Source organism: Juglans microcarpa x Juglans regia, chromosome 3S (assembly GCF_004785595.1).
Source record: "Juglans microcarpa x Juglans regia isolate MS1-56 chromosome 3S, Jm3101_v1.0, whole genome shotgun sequence".
Classification (NCBI taxonomy): domain Eukaryota; kingdom Viridiplantae; phylum Streptophyta; class Magnoliopsida; order Fagales; family Juglandaceae; genus Juglans; species Juglans microcarpa x Juglans regia.
This window is the reverse complement of record NC_054599.1, coordinates 3,708,371-3,727,572: the sequence shown is the minus strand read 5'-3', so window position 1 is coordinate 3,727,572 and position 19,202 is coordinate 3,708,371. Positions and strand designations below refer to the sequence as shown.

At 30.7% G+C, this 19,202-nt stretch overlaps 1 protein-coding gene across 1 annotated transcript; it reads left to right on the top strand.

Moving 5' to 3' along the window:
- Positions 1–12,802: 12,802 nt before the first annotated feature.
- Positions 12,803–14,705, top strand: LOC121257571 (protein DOWNSTREAM OF FLC-like). The gene is made up of 2 exons (XM_041158626.1): positions 12,803–13,081; positions 14,219–14,705. Exons 1-2 carry the CDS (start codon positions 12,811–12,813, stop codon positions 14,542–14,544), a joined length of 597 nt encoding a protein of 198 aa, XP_041014560.1. The 5' UTR covers positions 12,803–12,810; the 3' UTR covers positions 14,545–14,705.
- Positions 14,706–19,202: the final 4,497 nt, after the last annotated feature.

Genomic DNA, 19,202 nt, shown 5'->3' with positions numbered 1-19,202 from the left:
AGGAATTAAACACCATTAATACATTGTGAGGGAAAAAAATAAGCCCTATCAAAGCTGACTCCAGCTAGCCATGCAAACATCATATTGCTAAAACTCCACGTTTTCTAGAAAGTCAGCATTTATCTAATGTGTATGACATTAATTCTCTGTATGATAATAAATTACAAGCATATCAGGCTACATATTTTTCCCGATTTAGGGCTTGTTTGGAAAAACTTTTTATCCCAAAATCCTCATCTCATCTCTTTCTCAAAGATCACTCAAACACAAATACTTTCAAATTAATTATTACAACTTTTCTAAATTTTAAAGAAAAAAATTAATTTTTTTAAAATTTTCAAACAAAATTAATATTAAAAAGTTATATTCTAATAATATTTTAACTAATTTATAATATTTGTTATTCAACTTTTTCTCTTTTATTTTTCAAAATTTCATAAAACATTAAGACCCATTTGGATAGTGAGATAAGATCAAGAAATTTTAGATAAAAATTAAAACATGAATAAAATATTGTTAGAATATTATTTTTTAATATTATTATTATTTAAGATTTTAAAAAAAATAAATTATTTATTATATTTTATATAAAAATTTAAAAAAATTATAAAAATAATATGAAATAACATTAAAAAATTTAAATGTATTGATATATTTTTTATTTTTTAAAAATATTTAAATACATTAAAAAAATATAAACAGAAAAATAAAAAAAAAAATTACTTCCGCAACTAGCAGTAACACACCGTTCTTATTTGTTAAACAAAAATCTACTCTCACCTACAGTTGCTTTCTGATTGGTCCGATAATTTTTTTTAATTTAATAATTAAGAAAGTATTTTTTTAATAATATTATAATTTAAAAAAATATTTTAAAGTATAAAAAAATGAAAAAAAAAATTACTCTTATCGAATCCGTCCCGTGTTACATCCGATAGATTCCCAGAACTTCAATTGGGTCATTACCACCGTTGCTTATTTAGACTTGTTTAGATATTGAATTGAGTTGAGATGAGTTTATTAATATCTTAAAATATAAAATCTCGTTATTTTCATTTTCTTTGCAAAATCCAAGAGAGATATAATACATAAAGGTAATATGGATTTCCAGAATCTCGGTTGGGCCATTGCCACCGTTGCTCATCTGATTCCTCGAGATATAAAACCTTGTTACTTTTATTTTCTCTGCAAAAGCCAAGAGAGATATAATACATATATTCAATTGTTTATGTATTTACTATATGCATGTAGGACGAGGCTTGACTCGGGATCTTTGGTGGACTTGACCATGGATGACACTGCCACTGTAAGGAAGCCTCGGAGTCGCCACACCCTTGCCAAAACGTGGAGAGAATGAGATGGTCGAAGACAAAGATGAGGAGTGCGACAAGGAGGTTTGGGAGACGCTGAGCCAGAGTTTTTTCTCGAGATCAACGGCAACATGTCCAAGATTCTTCTGTATTTGCGGTTAATTTCTCCAGCATTGTTCTTGAATGGCAACAAGACTTCCTTTAAAATCATAAAAGTTGCGGGTATCGGATTTTAAATTCGGTACCCGGTTCTCGTACCCGTAACCGGCGCATATAAGAATGGGTTGGATGATGCTGATAGTTTTCAGACCGGATAAAATCCAATCTAAAAACCGCATCCAGTTATTTGGATTTCAGATCGGACTGGAAAAGAATCCAGTCCCGTTGAACAGCCTTACAACCAACTAATATATTAAACTCGGCAATAACCCGTTATATATAATTGAGCCTTACTAGGTACAAGCGGTACCAAACTACGTACTAATGCTGACATGATTTTTTTATTAAAAATAAAATAAAAACAAAAAATAAAAATTTTTTAAGCTGTGTTTAGATGTTGAATTGAGTTGAGTTGAGATGATAAAATATTGTCAGAATATTATTTTTTAATATTATTATTATTTTGAGATTTAAAAAAGTTGAATTATTTATTATATTTTATATTAAAATTTAAAAAAATTATAATAATGAATTGAGATAGGTTTAACTTCCAAACGAAGCTAAGCTTTCAAACTCAATCCCAAAGAGGCTCTTAGATCCCCAACAACCCACTCCCAATATTCATCTAATAATTTGTATTTCAGCAATCATTTTATTTTATTATTAAAAAAACTAATTTTAATCTAAACATATTGTAAATATTTAAAAAACCTTTCAAAATATTTTTATTTAATTATTTATATATAAGTAATGTTAAGTACAAGTTTTAAATATACAAACCTACACAGAAAAGTTAGCCTACTAGAAAACAAGATAATTTTTTATCACTTTTTTTCTTATGAGAGTCCGAGATTTATTGTATATTTAGAACTTGTACAAATCATATAAATTTCTATTAACAAAATATAAAAACCCATCACAAATGCTATCCAAACAATTTTTTATGCGTATATACATATATATTATTAGCTAATATAAATATATATGTGTATATATACATAGATGTATATATATATATTTATCAGTATATGAATAAGCTATAATTGAGTCGAGTTAATGAATTGACTCGGACATAAACAAGTGAACCTTAACGAGCCTTAGTCTAGTCAAATCGAGTGGAGTTTTGTCTGGTATGTGTCATTTACTAATTGAGTAGGTATTTGCTTCATGGACGAACTTTTTTTTTTATGAATCGAGTTCAATTCGAATCGTATGAATACATAACAGGCTATCGAACAGATTGATTCATTTACAACCCTAGAGATTACAAATGACAAGGATTGATTCATTTTCTAGCTTATAAACTGCATCCAGATGGAGTACCCAACAAATCCAGTTTAGGAAGCATTAAGTCATAAACCAAAAAGCTATATATATAGTTTATGATATAAATGATATGGTGGGAGCATATATATATATATATATATATATATATATATAGTGACATTTACCTAAAAAGTAAGATTAATTAACTCCTGTCCGCTAGCTGGTCCATCTACCTAGCTAAAAAGGTTTAAGGAAAAAGAAAATAATATTGGAGAAGGATGCATCATTATTTTGTCGGTTAGTGGAGATAACCCTTTTAAATTTTAATTAATTAATTTGAACAACTGGGTGGATCAAACAGGAAAAGCTATCTTAATTCCTTCCCTCAGAAGTTTTTTTTTTTTTTTTTTTCTTCTTCTTTAATGGACTATATCACTAACCCACTTGTTAATTTTCACCATAATACTCAGGGAGAATAATGATATTATTTAACATTCCATTTTATAATAATTATTATTTTTTATTTTTTATTCTTGATTTTGGTTTAACATTCTCTTAAATAAATAGGAATTTATAATTTTTATTTTTTAAAATGTTTTTTTATTTGGTCAAATATATATATAACATGAAATATACAAGTAGTCAACTGTTTATTAGTCGATTACTTATTTAGGTCTTGTTTGGATTCAGAAATGAATTGAGATGTGTTGAATAAAATATTGTTATAATATTATTTTTAATATTATTATTGTTTTAGAATTTGAAAAAGTTGAATTGTTTATTATATTTTATATAAGAATTTAGAAAAAATATAACGATAAGATGAGTTTAGGTGAGTTTCGAACCCAAACAAAGCTAATAGAAAATTAAAGTTTGAACTGAACTTCTTTTTTCCATCCCTTTGTACGTTGGTGTAATGGTCGTATATGATTGAGAGGAAGGGCACTCGAAGAAAATGATTGATTAATACTTGTCTGCGAGTGAATATTTCTATAATCTTTTAGAAATCTTGAGTAAGATCTTCTAAATTTTGTGAAAGTATGTGGATGGAATAGGAATGTTTTTAGGGTTGATGAATATCAGTGATTAGGATTTAAAAGTTTTTTAGATTGGACTATCAGTAAATTGTTTGGATGGTCCTTTTAACGTGCCACCATCATGTAATATCGTGATTTATTTAAAAAATACACAAAAAAATATATTTAAATAAAAATGACTTTCAAAAATATAAAAATAGTAAGACTAAATTCTAGATTCCCCTTTTGAGTTTGTAATTTTAATTTTTTTTAATAAATCAAGTGGTATGACATAATGGCGTCACGTTCATAGAATCATTTAAAGGGTAAGTTTTAGATAACTAAATAGCATTATTCAAAAAGATTTATGTGTGGATTTTTTTCACAAAGACCAAGGCAAATGAATAGGTGAATTAATTTTTAGAAATAGAATTTTTAAAAAAATATTCGGATTCAATTAGTTGCGGCAATGATAAGTTTTGAAAAGTGAAAACTAACATAAAAAGCGATCGAGTACTAGAAGCTGGTCCTACAAGTTCTATACGTGCTAATTAGTGGCTATGACTTCGGCGAGTTATTAGATATAGATCCATAAACACATCATGCTTATTTAAATGTGGAGTGTTATATCTTAAAAAAAATTACATAAAAATAGTTTTATGAATTGACGTAACTTTATTTAATCCGTTAGATCTATTTTATAATAAAAATAATTTTACAATCTAATTAATCACATCAAACTACGTCAGTTTGTGGATTATTTTTATGTAATCTTTTTGTGGCCTGATTTTCCTATTTAAATATTAAGATTAGGCTCAGTTTGTATTGAGAAATACTCTTAACCTATCTCATCTCATTTTATCTTTTCATTATAACTTTGACAAATTCTCACAAAAAATACAATAAACAATTCAACTTTTCCAAATCTCAAAACAATAATAATATTAAAAAATAATATTCTAACAATATTTTATTCAACTTTTAATTTTCATCTCAATTCATTATCCAAACCTAACCTAAGAATAGGGTTTTAGCTTTCTATTCAAGTTTGATGACTTTATTAGGAGATAATGTTGCTTTTGTAATGATTTTTATTTTTTTACAAAGTAAGGTCTAGTTTAAATAATGAGTTGAGATGAGATAAGATGAGTTGAGATGATTTATGAATAGTAGTGAGATATTTGAGTTGAGATGAGATAAGTTAGAAATTGTTTGAGTTGTTTTATGGGATTTTGGAAAATGAGAGATAAAAAGTTGAATAGAAATATTATAAAGTTAAAATATTGTTAGAATATAATTTTTGTTTTATTATTTCAAAAAGTTGAATTATTTTTTGCGTTTTATTTGGAAGTCTGGAAAACTCATAATAATTAAGTAATGATTAAATGGAAAAGTTAAAGATTTAAGATTGAAAAATATTTGTATTTATAGTGTTTGGATATTGAGGTGAGATGAGATGAGATAGAAACTTCTCTTTATCCAAACCAAGCTAAGTCATTATAATGAAACTTGAGATTTGGATTAACGCACAATCATGTAGAGTATCATCGTGTTTACAATAAGAATAATGCTAGTATGCCCCCTTATTATGCCCATTCATTCTGACTGCTCATGTATTTATTTTTTTTACTTACTGATTAATGAAGTGACTATTAGTGATTTGATATTTTTTTTATTTTTTAAAAATGTTTAAAGATGTTAAAAAATGTGAAAAGAAAAAATGAAAAAATAAAAAAGATGAATTTTGCCTAGATAGCAAGGCCAAAGGTCATTGCTGGACAGCATCCTAATGTCACTCCTACAATAATAGAAGAGACCGTTCAAAATATAGTTGATGGCGAATGTAGGAATCATGCAAGATGATTCTACTAAAACTAATGAAAAGTGGGTGTAACCAAGGAAAATTTGAGCAACCCATTTTCCCTATAGCTATTGGTATGCTTGGGAAAGAATGGACAATAAGGAGATGGAATAAAGATAGAATTGGCTAGGATTAGGCTGCCGAATGTATCGAAGATAATAGAGTTGACCATCGTACCATCAAATGTTCGAACCGACGGGTTTTATAACAAAGCCTCAAATGTTCATAGAAAGAGGCGGCGCATGAGAGTTATGCACACAAACAACAAAATACAACAGAGTTAAGAGGGAAATGGTCATGGCGTACTTGAACTAGGTAATCTGTAATCAGGTTGGGTAGGGGTTTGTATGTAGCCAATACCCATGATCCACAATTTCTGACTCCCACAAAAATTTAACCAAATTCAACAACCCATGCAATATATATATTTGGTAACCTTTGTGTGCGCCCACCTTAAAGAGCTTGTTGATAGTTTCCTTAATCAAAAATGTCTAGAGTCAGAAAGCAAGAATCCTAATGTCAACTTGACTCAAAGTTTCCAACCTCAGATTTCATAGATAGACACACAAAACTGTAAGGGAGGACTAAAATTAACAATAAAAGTATATATAGAAAGCTAATCTTGATGAAAAACTATGATTTTTACCATTTTGAAATCCAGTTGATGCATGTGATTTGCTTTGGATAATTGGGTTAACGATGGTGGGGAGTGTGTGATTTGCTTGGAGGATTGGGTTAAAATGGTGAGTGTGTGTAGTTTGCACGGATACCGTACTATTAAGGGCGATGATTCAATGGTACTTCTTGGTTTACTCTCAAGTGGCTTGGTATGTATTAAGTAATGAGTTCGAATCTAAATATGGATTCACCTTAAATTATTAGTATTAATCACTTAAGAATTCATTGGTGTGGTTAAGATCAAACCTGACTTATAAGGTTATTGAACTTTGACACGAGGGAGCCAACTCCACAAACTATGATTGAATTCTCTAATTTAGCTCTAATGGGTTTGAGCCACATTAGTCGGAAGGTGCTACCATGGTCACACCTTGGATTATCTCCTCTCACCATTTTTGTTCAGGGATGAATCTCTTTAATACGTTATTGAACGGCTCTGATATGCATGCCTTGGGAGATTTCCCTTGGTGTTTGTATTATTACTAGAACGGTGTGATCTTATTGTGAATGTGATCATTTTTTTATCCGTTCGACATCCTTCTTGTTAATATGATCTTTTAGACTTGATTGAAGATTTTTTTTTTTTTTTTTTTTTTTTTTTTTGGGCAATAACTATGAAGTTGGACTATATGACACAAGTAAAAAGGTGACAGACAGAAATTAATCTGGATCCGGTTGGGATGGGACTCCCTGGCATGCATTATTAATGGACAGCCAAATACCAGGGAGGATGTTGAAAATGCAAAACTACACCGGCTGTCACAGCGGAATTGAAGGAGTATTATGTCTATAATGCGAACCCGTTGAATAATAACGCACTGCTCTAAATAAAATTGATTGAAAAATAAGCTTATTAATTCCGTCCTTTGCGGTCCACGTGCATCTCAAGCGAAATTTTTCAAAGATTTTAAAATTTTTTTTATGAAATACTTTTTAGTTTTTTCTTTTTCATCTAGAAAAAAGAATACTCATTTAGCAACACATTATAGGCGTTGTTTGGAATACTAATTTAGCTTTTTTTTTTCATCTAGATTTTGAAAAGTTTTTTTATGAAATATTTTTTTAGTTTTTTTTCATCTAGTGTAAAGAATACTAATTAGCAACACATTAGTGTGGTTTGGATTCGAAGATAATTTCAAAACATCTCAACTCATCCCGTACGGTAAACTCTTGTCCAATTCAAACGGTGCATTGACGTTATCGGATGGTTTTTTTTATTTGTTTTCATATACGACAAAATAGCTTCCTGACCGTTGCTTTTTATTTTTCTAAGGGACTGGTCTAATGAATGCTCTGAAGATCGAGGGACCCATGCCTTCACACGGGTGCAAAATAAAAAATTATTTTATATATAATAGTCAAAATTATTATTTAATGATTTTGGAAACAATTTAAAAATCATTTTTAAAACAATTTCTATTAATCAATTTTTATTTAATATTTTACAAAAAAATTCGTTATACAAAAATATTGTAATCCGAAAAATATTATTATTAAATATATTATAAAAAATAAAAATTGGGTAGGTAATTTATAAATTATTATTACTTAAGGAATAAATATATTTATAAATAAAACAAATTTATTAAAAACACTATGTAATAATTTGTGGGATTCACATCTATCTCATCTCCAAAAAGTTAAAACCATTTCAACTCACCCCCAATCCAAACACACAAATTTTCAAAATCTATCTCAACTCAACTTATCTCAACAATCTCACTACTAATCACAACGCATCTCAACTCATTTTCGAATTCAAACGACTCCTCTCATTTGGATTCAAATATAAGATGAGATAATTTCAAATGAAAATTAAAAATTGAATAAAATATTATTAGAATATTATTTTTTAATATTATTATTATTTTAGAATTTGAAAAAGTTGAATTGAGATTTGAAAAAATTGAATTGTTTATTATATTTTGTGTGGTAATTTGGTAAAATTGTAATGATGAGATGAGATGAAATTAAACACTCTTTGAATCCAAAGAAACTCTAACTTGGATAGACTGAGTATGAGAAATCTAAAAGAGTTGTTCTATTCAGCAATCTTATATTATACAGTTTTTATCTTTTTTTATCTTTTTTTTTTTAAACAAGTGTATAGTATAAGATTGTTGCATATAATTTTTAATGTAAAATGGTAAAACCAAGTATTAATTAATTGATAAATAAAATATTAATTATCTCCAAGTTCTTGTGGAAGTGTGTGTGTATATATATATACTTTAGGGAACATGTTAGGGACCTCAGTTTCGTCCTTAAACATTAAGTCCTCGAATTCACCTTGGTGGAGATGATGACCGAGTGATCTTGCCAACTTGCTTGGCCTTTAACAAATGGTTGGTGTTTGAGTGATGGATTGAGGGGGATGGTGGTGGAATTGGGTAGGCTACGTGTTTAGAGCTTGCAATTCAATGTGGACGACTATGGTTTGTTCTTTGAGTGTAACGCCAAGTTGATGGAGCTAGGGTTGATGAGTGGTAGTGAGGCTAGGGCTTCGGGTATGAGGCAACTAGGGTTGTCGAAATTGGTTAAAGGAATTAGGGTTGTCGCCCAAGGGGAATGGAGGTTGGGGTTTCGAATTGCAAGGCAACTATGGTTGCCGAATTGGAAGTGGGGAGATGTTTTAGGAAAGATTCCTAAGTGGTAGGAATCTTGGGGAATTCGGGTTTGGCTGGTAGGGAAAGTCAATGGCTGAATTGAGTGATTTTAGGGATGAGAGATTTAAGGAATTGAAGAGGATTATCAATTTCTTAAATTAAGAGATTTGAATTGGAGGAAGTCAAGACTCCTAAAAGGAAAGAGTTTCCTTATAGAGACTTGAGGGTTTCAACTATGGCAAATTGGGATGGAAGAAGGGCAATTAGGGAAGTGCCGAATATGGAAAGTGAGGATTAGGGCTAGGGTTTTATGGAAGTGGCGGCAACGTGTATTATGGTAAGTGGATTAGGGCAAACACTTTAGTGGGCGACACTTAAGTGTTTAGATGGATCAAATGAGGCAATGAGATGGTTGCGACAATGAACAATGGATGAACACAATGTATTCTCAAGAACAATTCAAGATTAATGCATATAAAATAATAAGATCAATATAGAGAAAATGAAAGACAAGAGAATGAATGAATAATACTCATAAGATTGATAAACCAAATCACACTTATTCACGAATTGTACCCCAAAGAGCCCAAGTGCTAAGCACCGAAATAGTTGATCTCAAAAATAAAGTCGTCCAAAAGGAATTTGTCAAAAGATCCTAAAGCAAGTAAATGATGTCCTATTTATAAGTAATACAAATTGGAAACTCCCAATAGGTCCTTTGGAAATAAATAAATAAAAACAAATAACATAGTGGCATAGACCAAGCTGACCGTGGCATGCATGAGTCCATGATAGACTAAGATGGTGCATGGTGGTCTTTGGGCTGGTCCATGGTTAGGTGGCACGACATGGCTTGCTGATGGGCATGACATGGTGCCATGCAAGGGTTTGTTGGTGTGCATGGTCTTGTGCCATGCAAGGTCTGCTTGTGATGAGCCATGTGTGCGTGCTGCATGACCCAGGCTGGTGACCTGGGCATTGAAGCTGTAAGGCATGGCTCCAGCCCATGCCTAGTGGGCATGCCACTGGCCTAGCCTGCAAGGCATAGGTTGGAGTTGTATGTTGGATGGCATGCCTGCCAAGGCATGCCACTAACCTCGCTGGCGTGCAGCGTGGGGTGCATGCAGAGACTTGCGCAGGGGCACGTGCATGCAAGGCCTTGTGCATGGGTGTGGGCAGGAGCGTGCAAAGGAGCATGTGTAGGGGTGCGTGCAGTGCCGGGCGCATGGGCGCGCGGCGCAGGGCTGTGCGCCTGGTCATGCGCATGGGCATGCGCATGGCAGGTTGTGTGCTGGGCTGTGTGCGGACATTAACCTCACTGGCCTGCATTTTAGGTGTCCCGTGCGTGTCAACGCACAGGTCAATGCGTGTTGGGTGCCCTGTGCGTGTCACGGCATGGGCCAAGGCATGCATGTAGATTGGCCATGGTGTTGTCCTTGGCTTCTAGGGACAGTGTCGAGACTTGTACTTAGATCACTTTTTTAGAAGTTTCAACAGAACGACCCCAGGTGCTTTAGTCTTGGGATACACCTGACATAATCATTTGAATAAAAAAAGTGAAAAAAATCAATAGTTTATTTGTCTAAGAAAAGTTAAAGAAAAAAAAATAAAAGTTACTATTTACAGTTAGATAGTCACTTATCATAATAGAATAGATATATATATATATATATATAAAATAAAATAAAATTAGAGATTAGGAAAGAACCCGCGGAGGAGTGTTGGACTACAGCTCATCGTCCTTTTAAGTTTTGCTGTTGAAACCCGACATTCCCATGTGAACACCGACACATGGAGCCGTGTTCTCTCCCTTTACGCCACTCCTCCTGCTCTTTCTCTTTCTCTCCACCCGCCAACCAACCTCTTTCCTTCCATCATCCCTAAAACTTAATTACAGCTTTAATACCAAAAATTAATGCATTCAAATTGAATGTCTTGATCTATTTTTATTTTATTGAAAATGACTTGTTTTATTTAATTAAAGGAAAATAATAGGGGAACCGAAAATGAAGGCCTTATTTTGACCGATACTTTTTTTATTTAATAATTAAAAAAATAATTATTAGTGAATTTATATTTTTTTAAAATATTTATAAATGTTTAAAATTGTTTGGAAAAAAAATTATATTTGTACTTGTGAGGGCAATGCGGGGCATCCATTCTCAATCCCCTAGTATCATCCACACACGCCTCTATGAGTTTGTGTAATTTGTTTTCACGATTCACCATGAATGATTACGTTTAGACATTGAATTTAGTTTGTTTGAGTTAAGATAATAAAATATTATTAAAATATTATTTTTTAATATTATTATTATTTTAAGATTTGAAAAAATTAAATTATTTATTTTATTTTATATTAAAATTTAAAAAAATTATAATGATGAGTTGAGATGAATTTAGAAACCAAACGTTAGTCGAAGGATACGATCAATTTAATTTTCAAATTGGAGTACGATTGATTCATAAGGCATGTTTGGATATATAGTGAGTTGAGTTTAGATGAGATGAAAGTTGAAAGTTAAATAAAATATTGTTAGAATATTATTTTTATTTTAAGATTTGAAAAACTTGAATTATTTATTATATTTTATGTAAGAAGTTTTTAAAAATTATAATAATTAAATAAAATGAGATAAAATGAATTAAGAGACTCTTTCAATTCAAACAATCCCTCGTCAATAAAATTGAAACCATTGTTCATGATGTGAGTGATTATTTTAGAGTTTTAAAAGTATAAACATATTGTATTCCTATCTTATAGCTAGACGTCCTTAAAAATTAGTATTTATATAAATAATTTTAATAATATGATATTGTATAACAGAACATAAAATGTTTCCTAATATGTATAGATGACGTGTCACCTTCACTTGTGTATAAATTCTAAATTGTAAACATTAAATTTTGATGTTAGATTTACTTCATAATAAAAATAAATTTATAATCTAACGTATTATATTAAACTACGTCAATTTATAAATTTATTTTTATAAAATATTAAAGCATTTCTATATTTAATAAGAGTTTTACTATAAAAAAAAAGCCTTGTGTGTAACACACCAATTATAGTGAGGCCTATTATAAATTTAAAAAGTAAAAAAAAAAATCAATTATAACATGGAAGGTTTCTACATGAGCCACGCTTCGTGTGAAGAGCATCCTCGTTATTTTGGCTAAATGTATTTTCAAAATTTAGTTAATATCATACTTTTTTATATTTATTTATTTTATTTAAATTTAATTCTTATATTGGATTAGTTATTCACTCTCTATATAATAATAAAATATTATTAAATTAGTAATTTTTTATTTAATTTATTTGTATCACATTTTATAATTCTAGCAATTTAATATTATTAATAACTATATTCTAATTAAATCAATATTAAAAAAAATCATATTTTCAAAAGTCATTTAATACTAATAACAAAAAATATTTGATTAAACTTATCTAAAATTCTATTTAAATTTCTTAATTACAAACCAAATAGTATTTTTGCTTAGAGTGAGAAACTAATATTTTAATGTTTATTTGGAATGAAAAATTTGTATTTTAATATTTGATGAATCAATTGTGGTTCTTTATCTTTGGCCAATCACTGTAGTAAAAGTTCATCTTATTTTAGATTTGACCAATTTAATATGTGGTATTTTTGATATCAATTATGTAAATTTTATTAACTTTTCTATTTGTCCAAACGAATGTGAATGCTCTAATGGTTCCAACAAGAACAATTGGTTTTTATTTTTTATTTTTTTTTCGTATTTAAAAGAAATTACAATATCATCGAAAATCATTTTCATTTAATTTTTTACTATACAATAAAAAAAATACAATAATTTTTTATATTTTACGTGTTAACATTTCCTCCAAAGCGACATAATAGATTTTTTCCCTTCTCCAACGCGGCATGATTCCAATGTCCAGTTGTCCACCATATATATGTCCCTCGAGTTATAATCTCTCTCACACTTCGCTCACTCAATTACATTATCTCTCAATTCGCTCCAAGCAAGCAACAATGTCGAGAACAGCTTTGCTTTTTGCGCTCTCTGTAATCCTCCCTGCGCTTATGGTTAGCGCTGGCCGCCCGACCAGAAACCCCTTCATAGTGAAAGGGAAAGTTTACTGCGACACCTGCCGCGCCGGTTTCGAGACCTCCGCCACCACCTACATTCCGGGTACTGTCACGTTTCTCTTTTCTCTTTTTGCTAATGGGTCCCTAATATGTTGGATCTGAGATTTGCTTGGCTGATCTTAGAAACTACTGCTAGTATAGTGTTTGTTTTGAGTTTTGTGGCTTTGGGTGTACAAATCGTATATCGGTGGTGGTGGTGGTGGTGGTGATTTCGTTTTGCCATTTGGATCTGAAAGATCTTGTTTTTAAATACCACAATAGTTTTGATTTAGATCAGTGATAGAAGAAAATGATATTTTTTACGTCTGTCATTGACCTCTGTTTATATAACGTGCACAGTAGGTGTAAATTAATGTTTAAATCAAGACCAACGAAGTGTTGAAATTAATATATATATATATATGCACAAAAATCGTAAAGATTACTCATTTGAGGTCTGCAACAGATGATGGACCTGAGCTATTAATTTATTGCGGAGTCTCCGTGACGTTTAGAGATAATCCTCTCTCCGGATGGTCTCTGTGATAAAACCTTTTTCGTTCTTGAAGTAATGGAGGAAACTAGAGTGGGAAACCCCAGGGATGAACCGGAAAAGGGGGCATCTTTTAGGGAGAGTGAATCATTTTATCCAAGGATTAGTAAAAGAGATTTGTCATGACTCATGGGTCCGGACATCCTTCATTGGTAGGAGCCGTTGTGATTCAATGATGGTGCCCCTTACCTCCACAATGCTGGTTGGGATCTCGAAAAATCGGCCCCCATGACACATTATTAAGAGGGATCGCTTTTAAGAAATTGTTTTTGGCAAATGGAGCTCTGATCATAGTCTCGCACAAACTTTTAGTAATAAAAGCCCGTTTAGTTCCCAGATGTGATCACTAGTCTGGTCCTAGCATCGAGACAACCTCTTGTTCATTCGAAGAGGTTCTGTGAGTTCGTTGGGTATTTGATGGCCTATATGGCTCTATCCATGCATTATCCAGTCATGTCATATGTGATTGCTGATTTTTGGTACTGCAGAACGATGTAAAACTTATGACCATCACCTGCAGTATGTATCATTTTAATCCTATATCTCCTCAATAGCCATCTGTTTGTTCAAATTGATTGAAGAAGATCTTTGTTCTGACTCTTTTATAGTTGATGTTGCTATACATGTAATCGTTCATGTGCTCCACAGGTGCCAAGGTTAGGGTGGAATGTAAAGACCGAAAGTCAATGCAACTTGTATACAGCAAGGAGGGGACAGCCGACTCCACTGGAACCTATAGCATCTTGGTCACCGAAGACCATAAGGACCAGCTTTGTGATGCCATGCTCGTTAGCAGCCCCCAGCATGACTGTGCAACAGCATCCCCAGGGCGTGACCGTGCCCGCGTCATCCTCACTGGCTACAATGGTATGGCTTCCAACAATCGTTTTGTCAATGCAATGGGCTTCACAAAGGAGAGGGCCTTGTCTGGATGTGCCGAGGTTCTCAAGCAATACCAGGAGGATGATGAGTAGATCTCTTTCAAGTTCCTCAGTCTAGTCATTTTGTCATGTTTGTTCTAGTATGTATTTACTTGTATCTTGATGGATTGCTTTCACGATACCTAGTGTGAGTTCATTGTCTTTGTTGATTGGACCCTACTACACTTAAATTAAGCTCGGTTTCTTTAGCTTTATGAAGTGTTGTGATTTGTTGCTAATTGCTTCTGAAAATTCATATTCTTTAAGTTTGTGATAACATGATACCATTGTTCTAGCTTGAAAATTGCCATAAAACCCTTCTCTCTCTCTCTCTCTCTCTCTCTCTCTCTCTCTCTCTCGTTGTTCCCAATCCCCAAATTAAGAATTTTAAATAAAATATATCCCTAAGCCAACAAAAAATAAAAAATAAAAAAAATTCACAACCACAATTTATAACCCTTCGATGCTACTATTTGTTTTGTTTTGTTTATGGTTTTTTTTTTTTTTTGAACTGGATATTGTTAGTCAGACTACTTGAAAGTCTTGTTATGGTTATTATTTTAATATTACAAAGATATTTAGAAATAAATCCTATCAAGTTCTTATCATATCTAAATGCATGTTTAGTGGCATTTGTAAAAATTTAAATTCTCAGCATCACATTTTCAGAAATATAGATGTAAAATGAGTTCTTAAAACAAACATCATGTTTCTTATGCTATACACAGATCAAATTCAAGCACGAATGCATGAAGCCACTTTTCGTCAAAGTTATTTTTTAAATAACTGATGCTAACTAAACGTATATCTCACATTCTTATACTGATCCTTACACAATGGAAAGTGTCACGTTTATAAATTACGATGAAAGTGAGATAATAGTGTGGTATATAGTATTATTCTTGTGACCAAGCTCTAATCTCTACAAATCTCTTGATTCTTAAATTTTCTGTCTCATAAACAAAAAGAAAAGAAAACAAATGTATCTTTGGGTGGGTATGCCTCTTGTTACTGTGGTGTGGTTGCCGCCTCAAAGAGGTAGACAATCAAGACCAGCACTTGAGAAGCCCCTTTGAGAAGGCCTCCAAAGGAAAAAGATTATCAAGGCCCCAAAAATGAAAATTAAGATCATTCGTATTATCTTCGTCAAACTATTTCTAAAATTTAATGAAAAGTACATATTTTTCATAAATTTAACATATTTCTAGTAATAATTCTACATTGAATTTTTTATTAAATTAGTCATTTTTTAATAATAATAAGCCCCTTTTTTGTTTTTTTTTTTATTGGAAATTTGCATCCATTACAATAGTCTCACCTCTCTTCTTTTTATATCACCCATAAATGTTTTTTTTTTTTTTTTTGTTCATCTCAAATAAGAGAGGTTTTTTAATAAAGTTTTTAGTTGTCTTGTTGAACACTCTAAAGCCCACCTGAGTCTGCTTGGGCCTGAGCTTGACAATTAAAGGCAGCGTCGATGCTCTTTTCTATATACTTTCTCCACAATTTTCTTTCTGAGTGTATTTTATTCTGTATTTATCTTTACCAGTAGACTTATCTTAAACTTAACTATAGATAATGTCCGGAGATATTTCTAGAGTATTAGAATGAAGGACACAAATTTTAATATGTTGTGAAGGACCAACAGATCTTTCTTCGGAGTCAAATGCTTTAGTCAAAACTGAGTTTCACAAAAGTAAATTAACGTAATATATTAGATTGTAAAATTTTTTTTATTATAAAAAAAATATAATATATTATATGAATTTATACCAAATTGTGAGTTTATTTTTATAATATTTTTGTATGACTGGTTGGAATTCATGTTATAGTAAAGAAAAAAAAAATTTATCGAAAAGAAAATTTAATGAATTAAATAAAATCATATTAATTTTTAATTTTTGAATTTATTTTTATAAAACCATTGTTTGACTTGTTGGAATTCATTTAGCAGCCTAGAAACAGAACACAGCTGTTTCAGAGCAGAAAGAAGAGCATGAGAGCATATTCCTTTAAGAAACCAGCACAAAAAAAGATGCCGGTTCTTCCACGCAAGGAAGGCGTAAAGGACCGATGGGAAGGCGACGGTTAGGTGGGCACCTTCGAATTTAGACGTTGTGACGAAAGCGCGTGTTGTATCAAACCCCATTAACAGATAAATTAAGGATGTATTTGGTTATTAAATTCATCTTAACTTATTATTATAATTTTTTCAAATTTTAATATAAAATATAATAAATAATTTAATTTTTTCAAAATTTAAAATAATAATAATATTAAAAAATAATATTCTAACAATATTTTATTATCATAACTCAACTCAACTCAACTCACTTCAATATCCACACACATCTTAAAGATAAAGTTGATGAGTTGAATTAAAATGAATTAAATTTTTTATAAATAATAATAAATTAAAATATTAAAGTGAATTTTATGAGATTTATTTAAAATAAATTTATATGTGTGGATATTAATATGAATTTAGATATATTTATATAAAATTAAAAAAAAATTATAAATTTTATATATAAAAAGATTTTGAATTATGATAAATTTAATAATTTAAAATTTTAATGTTAGAATCTTAAACTCGGTTTAAAATTAAATTGTCTAAATTGGTCTTGATGGTCGAGTTAGGTGGCGTGGCATTTAGTGCAGACTCTTCAGATATCTAGTTTATTTGTCAGGGTAATTTTTTTAGGAAAAATGTTATTTTGCTCATTCAATTTGTCTCTTATTTTAATATTTTATGTATTTTTTTTTAAATTTTTTCTCTATTTAATAATTAAAGAAGTGATTATTAGTATATTAATTTTTTTTATATATTTTTTTAAAAATATTTTAAAATGATAAAAAAAATATGAAAAAAAAATTAAAAAAAATGAAAAGACCAATTTAACCTAAGGCTAATTTAACCTAACAGTCACTTAAAGCGGTACTACTCAGACAACAGAGTAACACTACTTTATTCTGAGAGAGGAGATTGTGTGGGCCACAAGTTATAGAGTGTCTTGCATTTTCCTGAGAGTGAGATGTAAAAAATTATGGTATTTTTGCAAAGTTCATTTACATTTACGGGGGTTTAAATTTTATAATTGCTTTAGTTATAAAAACATTCAATAAAAATAAATTTATAAATTGATGTAATTCGATATGATATGTGTATTATTAAATAAAACTAGGTCTGCACATTGGCCTGTCCAGGCACTTTTTTGGCCCGACCCGACTTGGCTTGCAACCAGGTTCGGATCGGGTAAAATTTATTGGTTTTTTTTTTTATTTTTAATTTTTTATATATACCTGCCTTTACTCACTTTTTTTTTTTTTACCTTCCTTTCTCACTGCCCTTTTTTTTAGCATTTTGAAAAGCTGTGCAGAAATTATTTTTTTCTTTTTGCTGCATAAAGGAGTACACATCTAACATCAACCCAAAAAAGTGATAGACTCAACCTTACAAAACTTCATAATTTAACATAAATGGGTTCTAAATGACTGAACAATAAACATCCATAACATAAGAAATTCATTCATTATTGTTAGAAATATTAGACCCATCAAAGGAACCCCACATGGCTTTTCAGTGTCAACAAACAGTCCTCAAACATGAATCTTTAACAATAAATATAGAATGTACAGACCATAAACCTTGAGTTACTCTTCATTAACATAAATAAAACTTGATTTGGGATCAAACTGTGAAAAAAAAAGACTATTAACTGATATAAAAATAAATATTATGAAAAAGTTTAATAAATATGTAAGTAATAAATATGTTTATTACCCGATTCTATTTCAAAACTTTCAACATTATCCAAGGAGGCATGAAGACCAATATGTATTGGATCTTTTAACCAATTCTGAGTACAAAAGAGTGCATCAACTGTTCTTGGAGATAATGAAGAACGAAATGGGTCAAGCACACGACCCCCTGCACTGAAAGTTGACTCAGAAGAAATAATAGAAATAAGAATGTCCATCACATCCCATGCAACTCTTGCCAAAATAGGATATTTTATTTCATTGATCATTCCACCAATCCAAAATATCAAAATTTGAAACTCGTGCCTCACAACCATGTTCCAAGTATTGATTAATCTTTGATTTGTTCCTTAAATTACTTTCAATAATTTCTTACTCATACTCAACCCCAAAAATTTTGTTGAGAATCAGAATCAATCATATTAAGATCATCTCTATAATTGTCATTCGTACATCTTCTGGATCAAACTTATGTGTAGTTTGTTGATCCATAGATCTAATTCTATTAGGGTTTTTCCTACAAACACCAACATGATGCAGCATACTTGATGTACCATGTTTTTTGGGGTGACAAGTGTAAATCTTGTGGCAGTAATTACGTCCCGCTTTTGGATCACTTGATGAATATCCATCTATTTTTGTGAAATGTTTCCACATCGCGGAGGGATCCTTACTTACCTTCCTATTGGGAGGGAAGATGATATTACTACTAGTAGACAAGTTAATGTTTAAAGTTAAAGGAGTAGTAACTCATCGTCTCTTAAATTTGTAGGAATGTTACTTTTGAAAGAATCCATAGTATAAACTAACATATAATAAAAGCTTGAGAAAATAAGAATATCATACTGTTTTGAACCATGGAAATTCAATTTTTTCTAAATACTAAAGATAAACAGAGGAAAAATAAGTGTTTAATCTATAAATCTTGAAAAATTTTGATCCAATTTGAC

Bases quoted from the DNA above. Each gene is read 5' to 3' on its own strand.
- LOC121257571 (XM_041158626.1), top strand. From the start codon at position 12,811: ATGATTCCAATGTCCAGTTGTCCACCATATATATGTCCCTCGAGTTAT. The intron at 13,082-14,218 runs GTACTGTCACGT...TGTGCTCCACAG, and splicing joins CGCCACCACCTACATTCCGG to GTGCCAAGGTTAGGGTGGAA.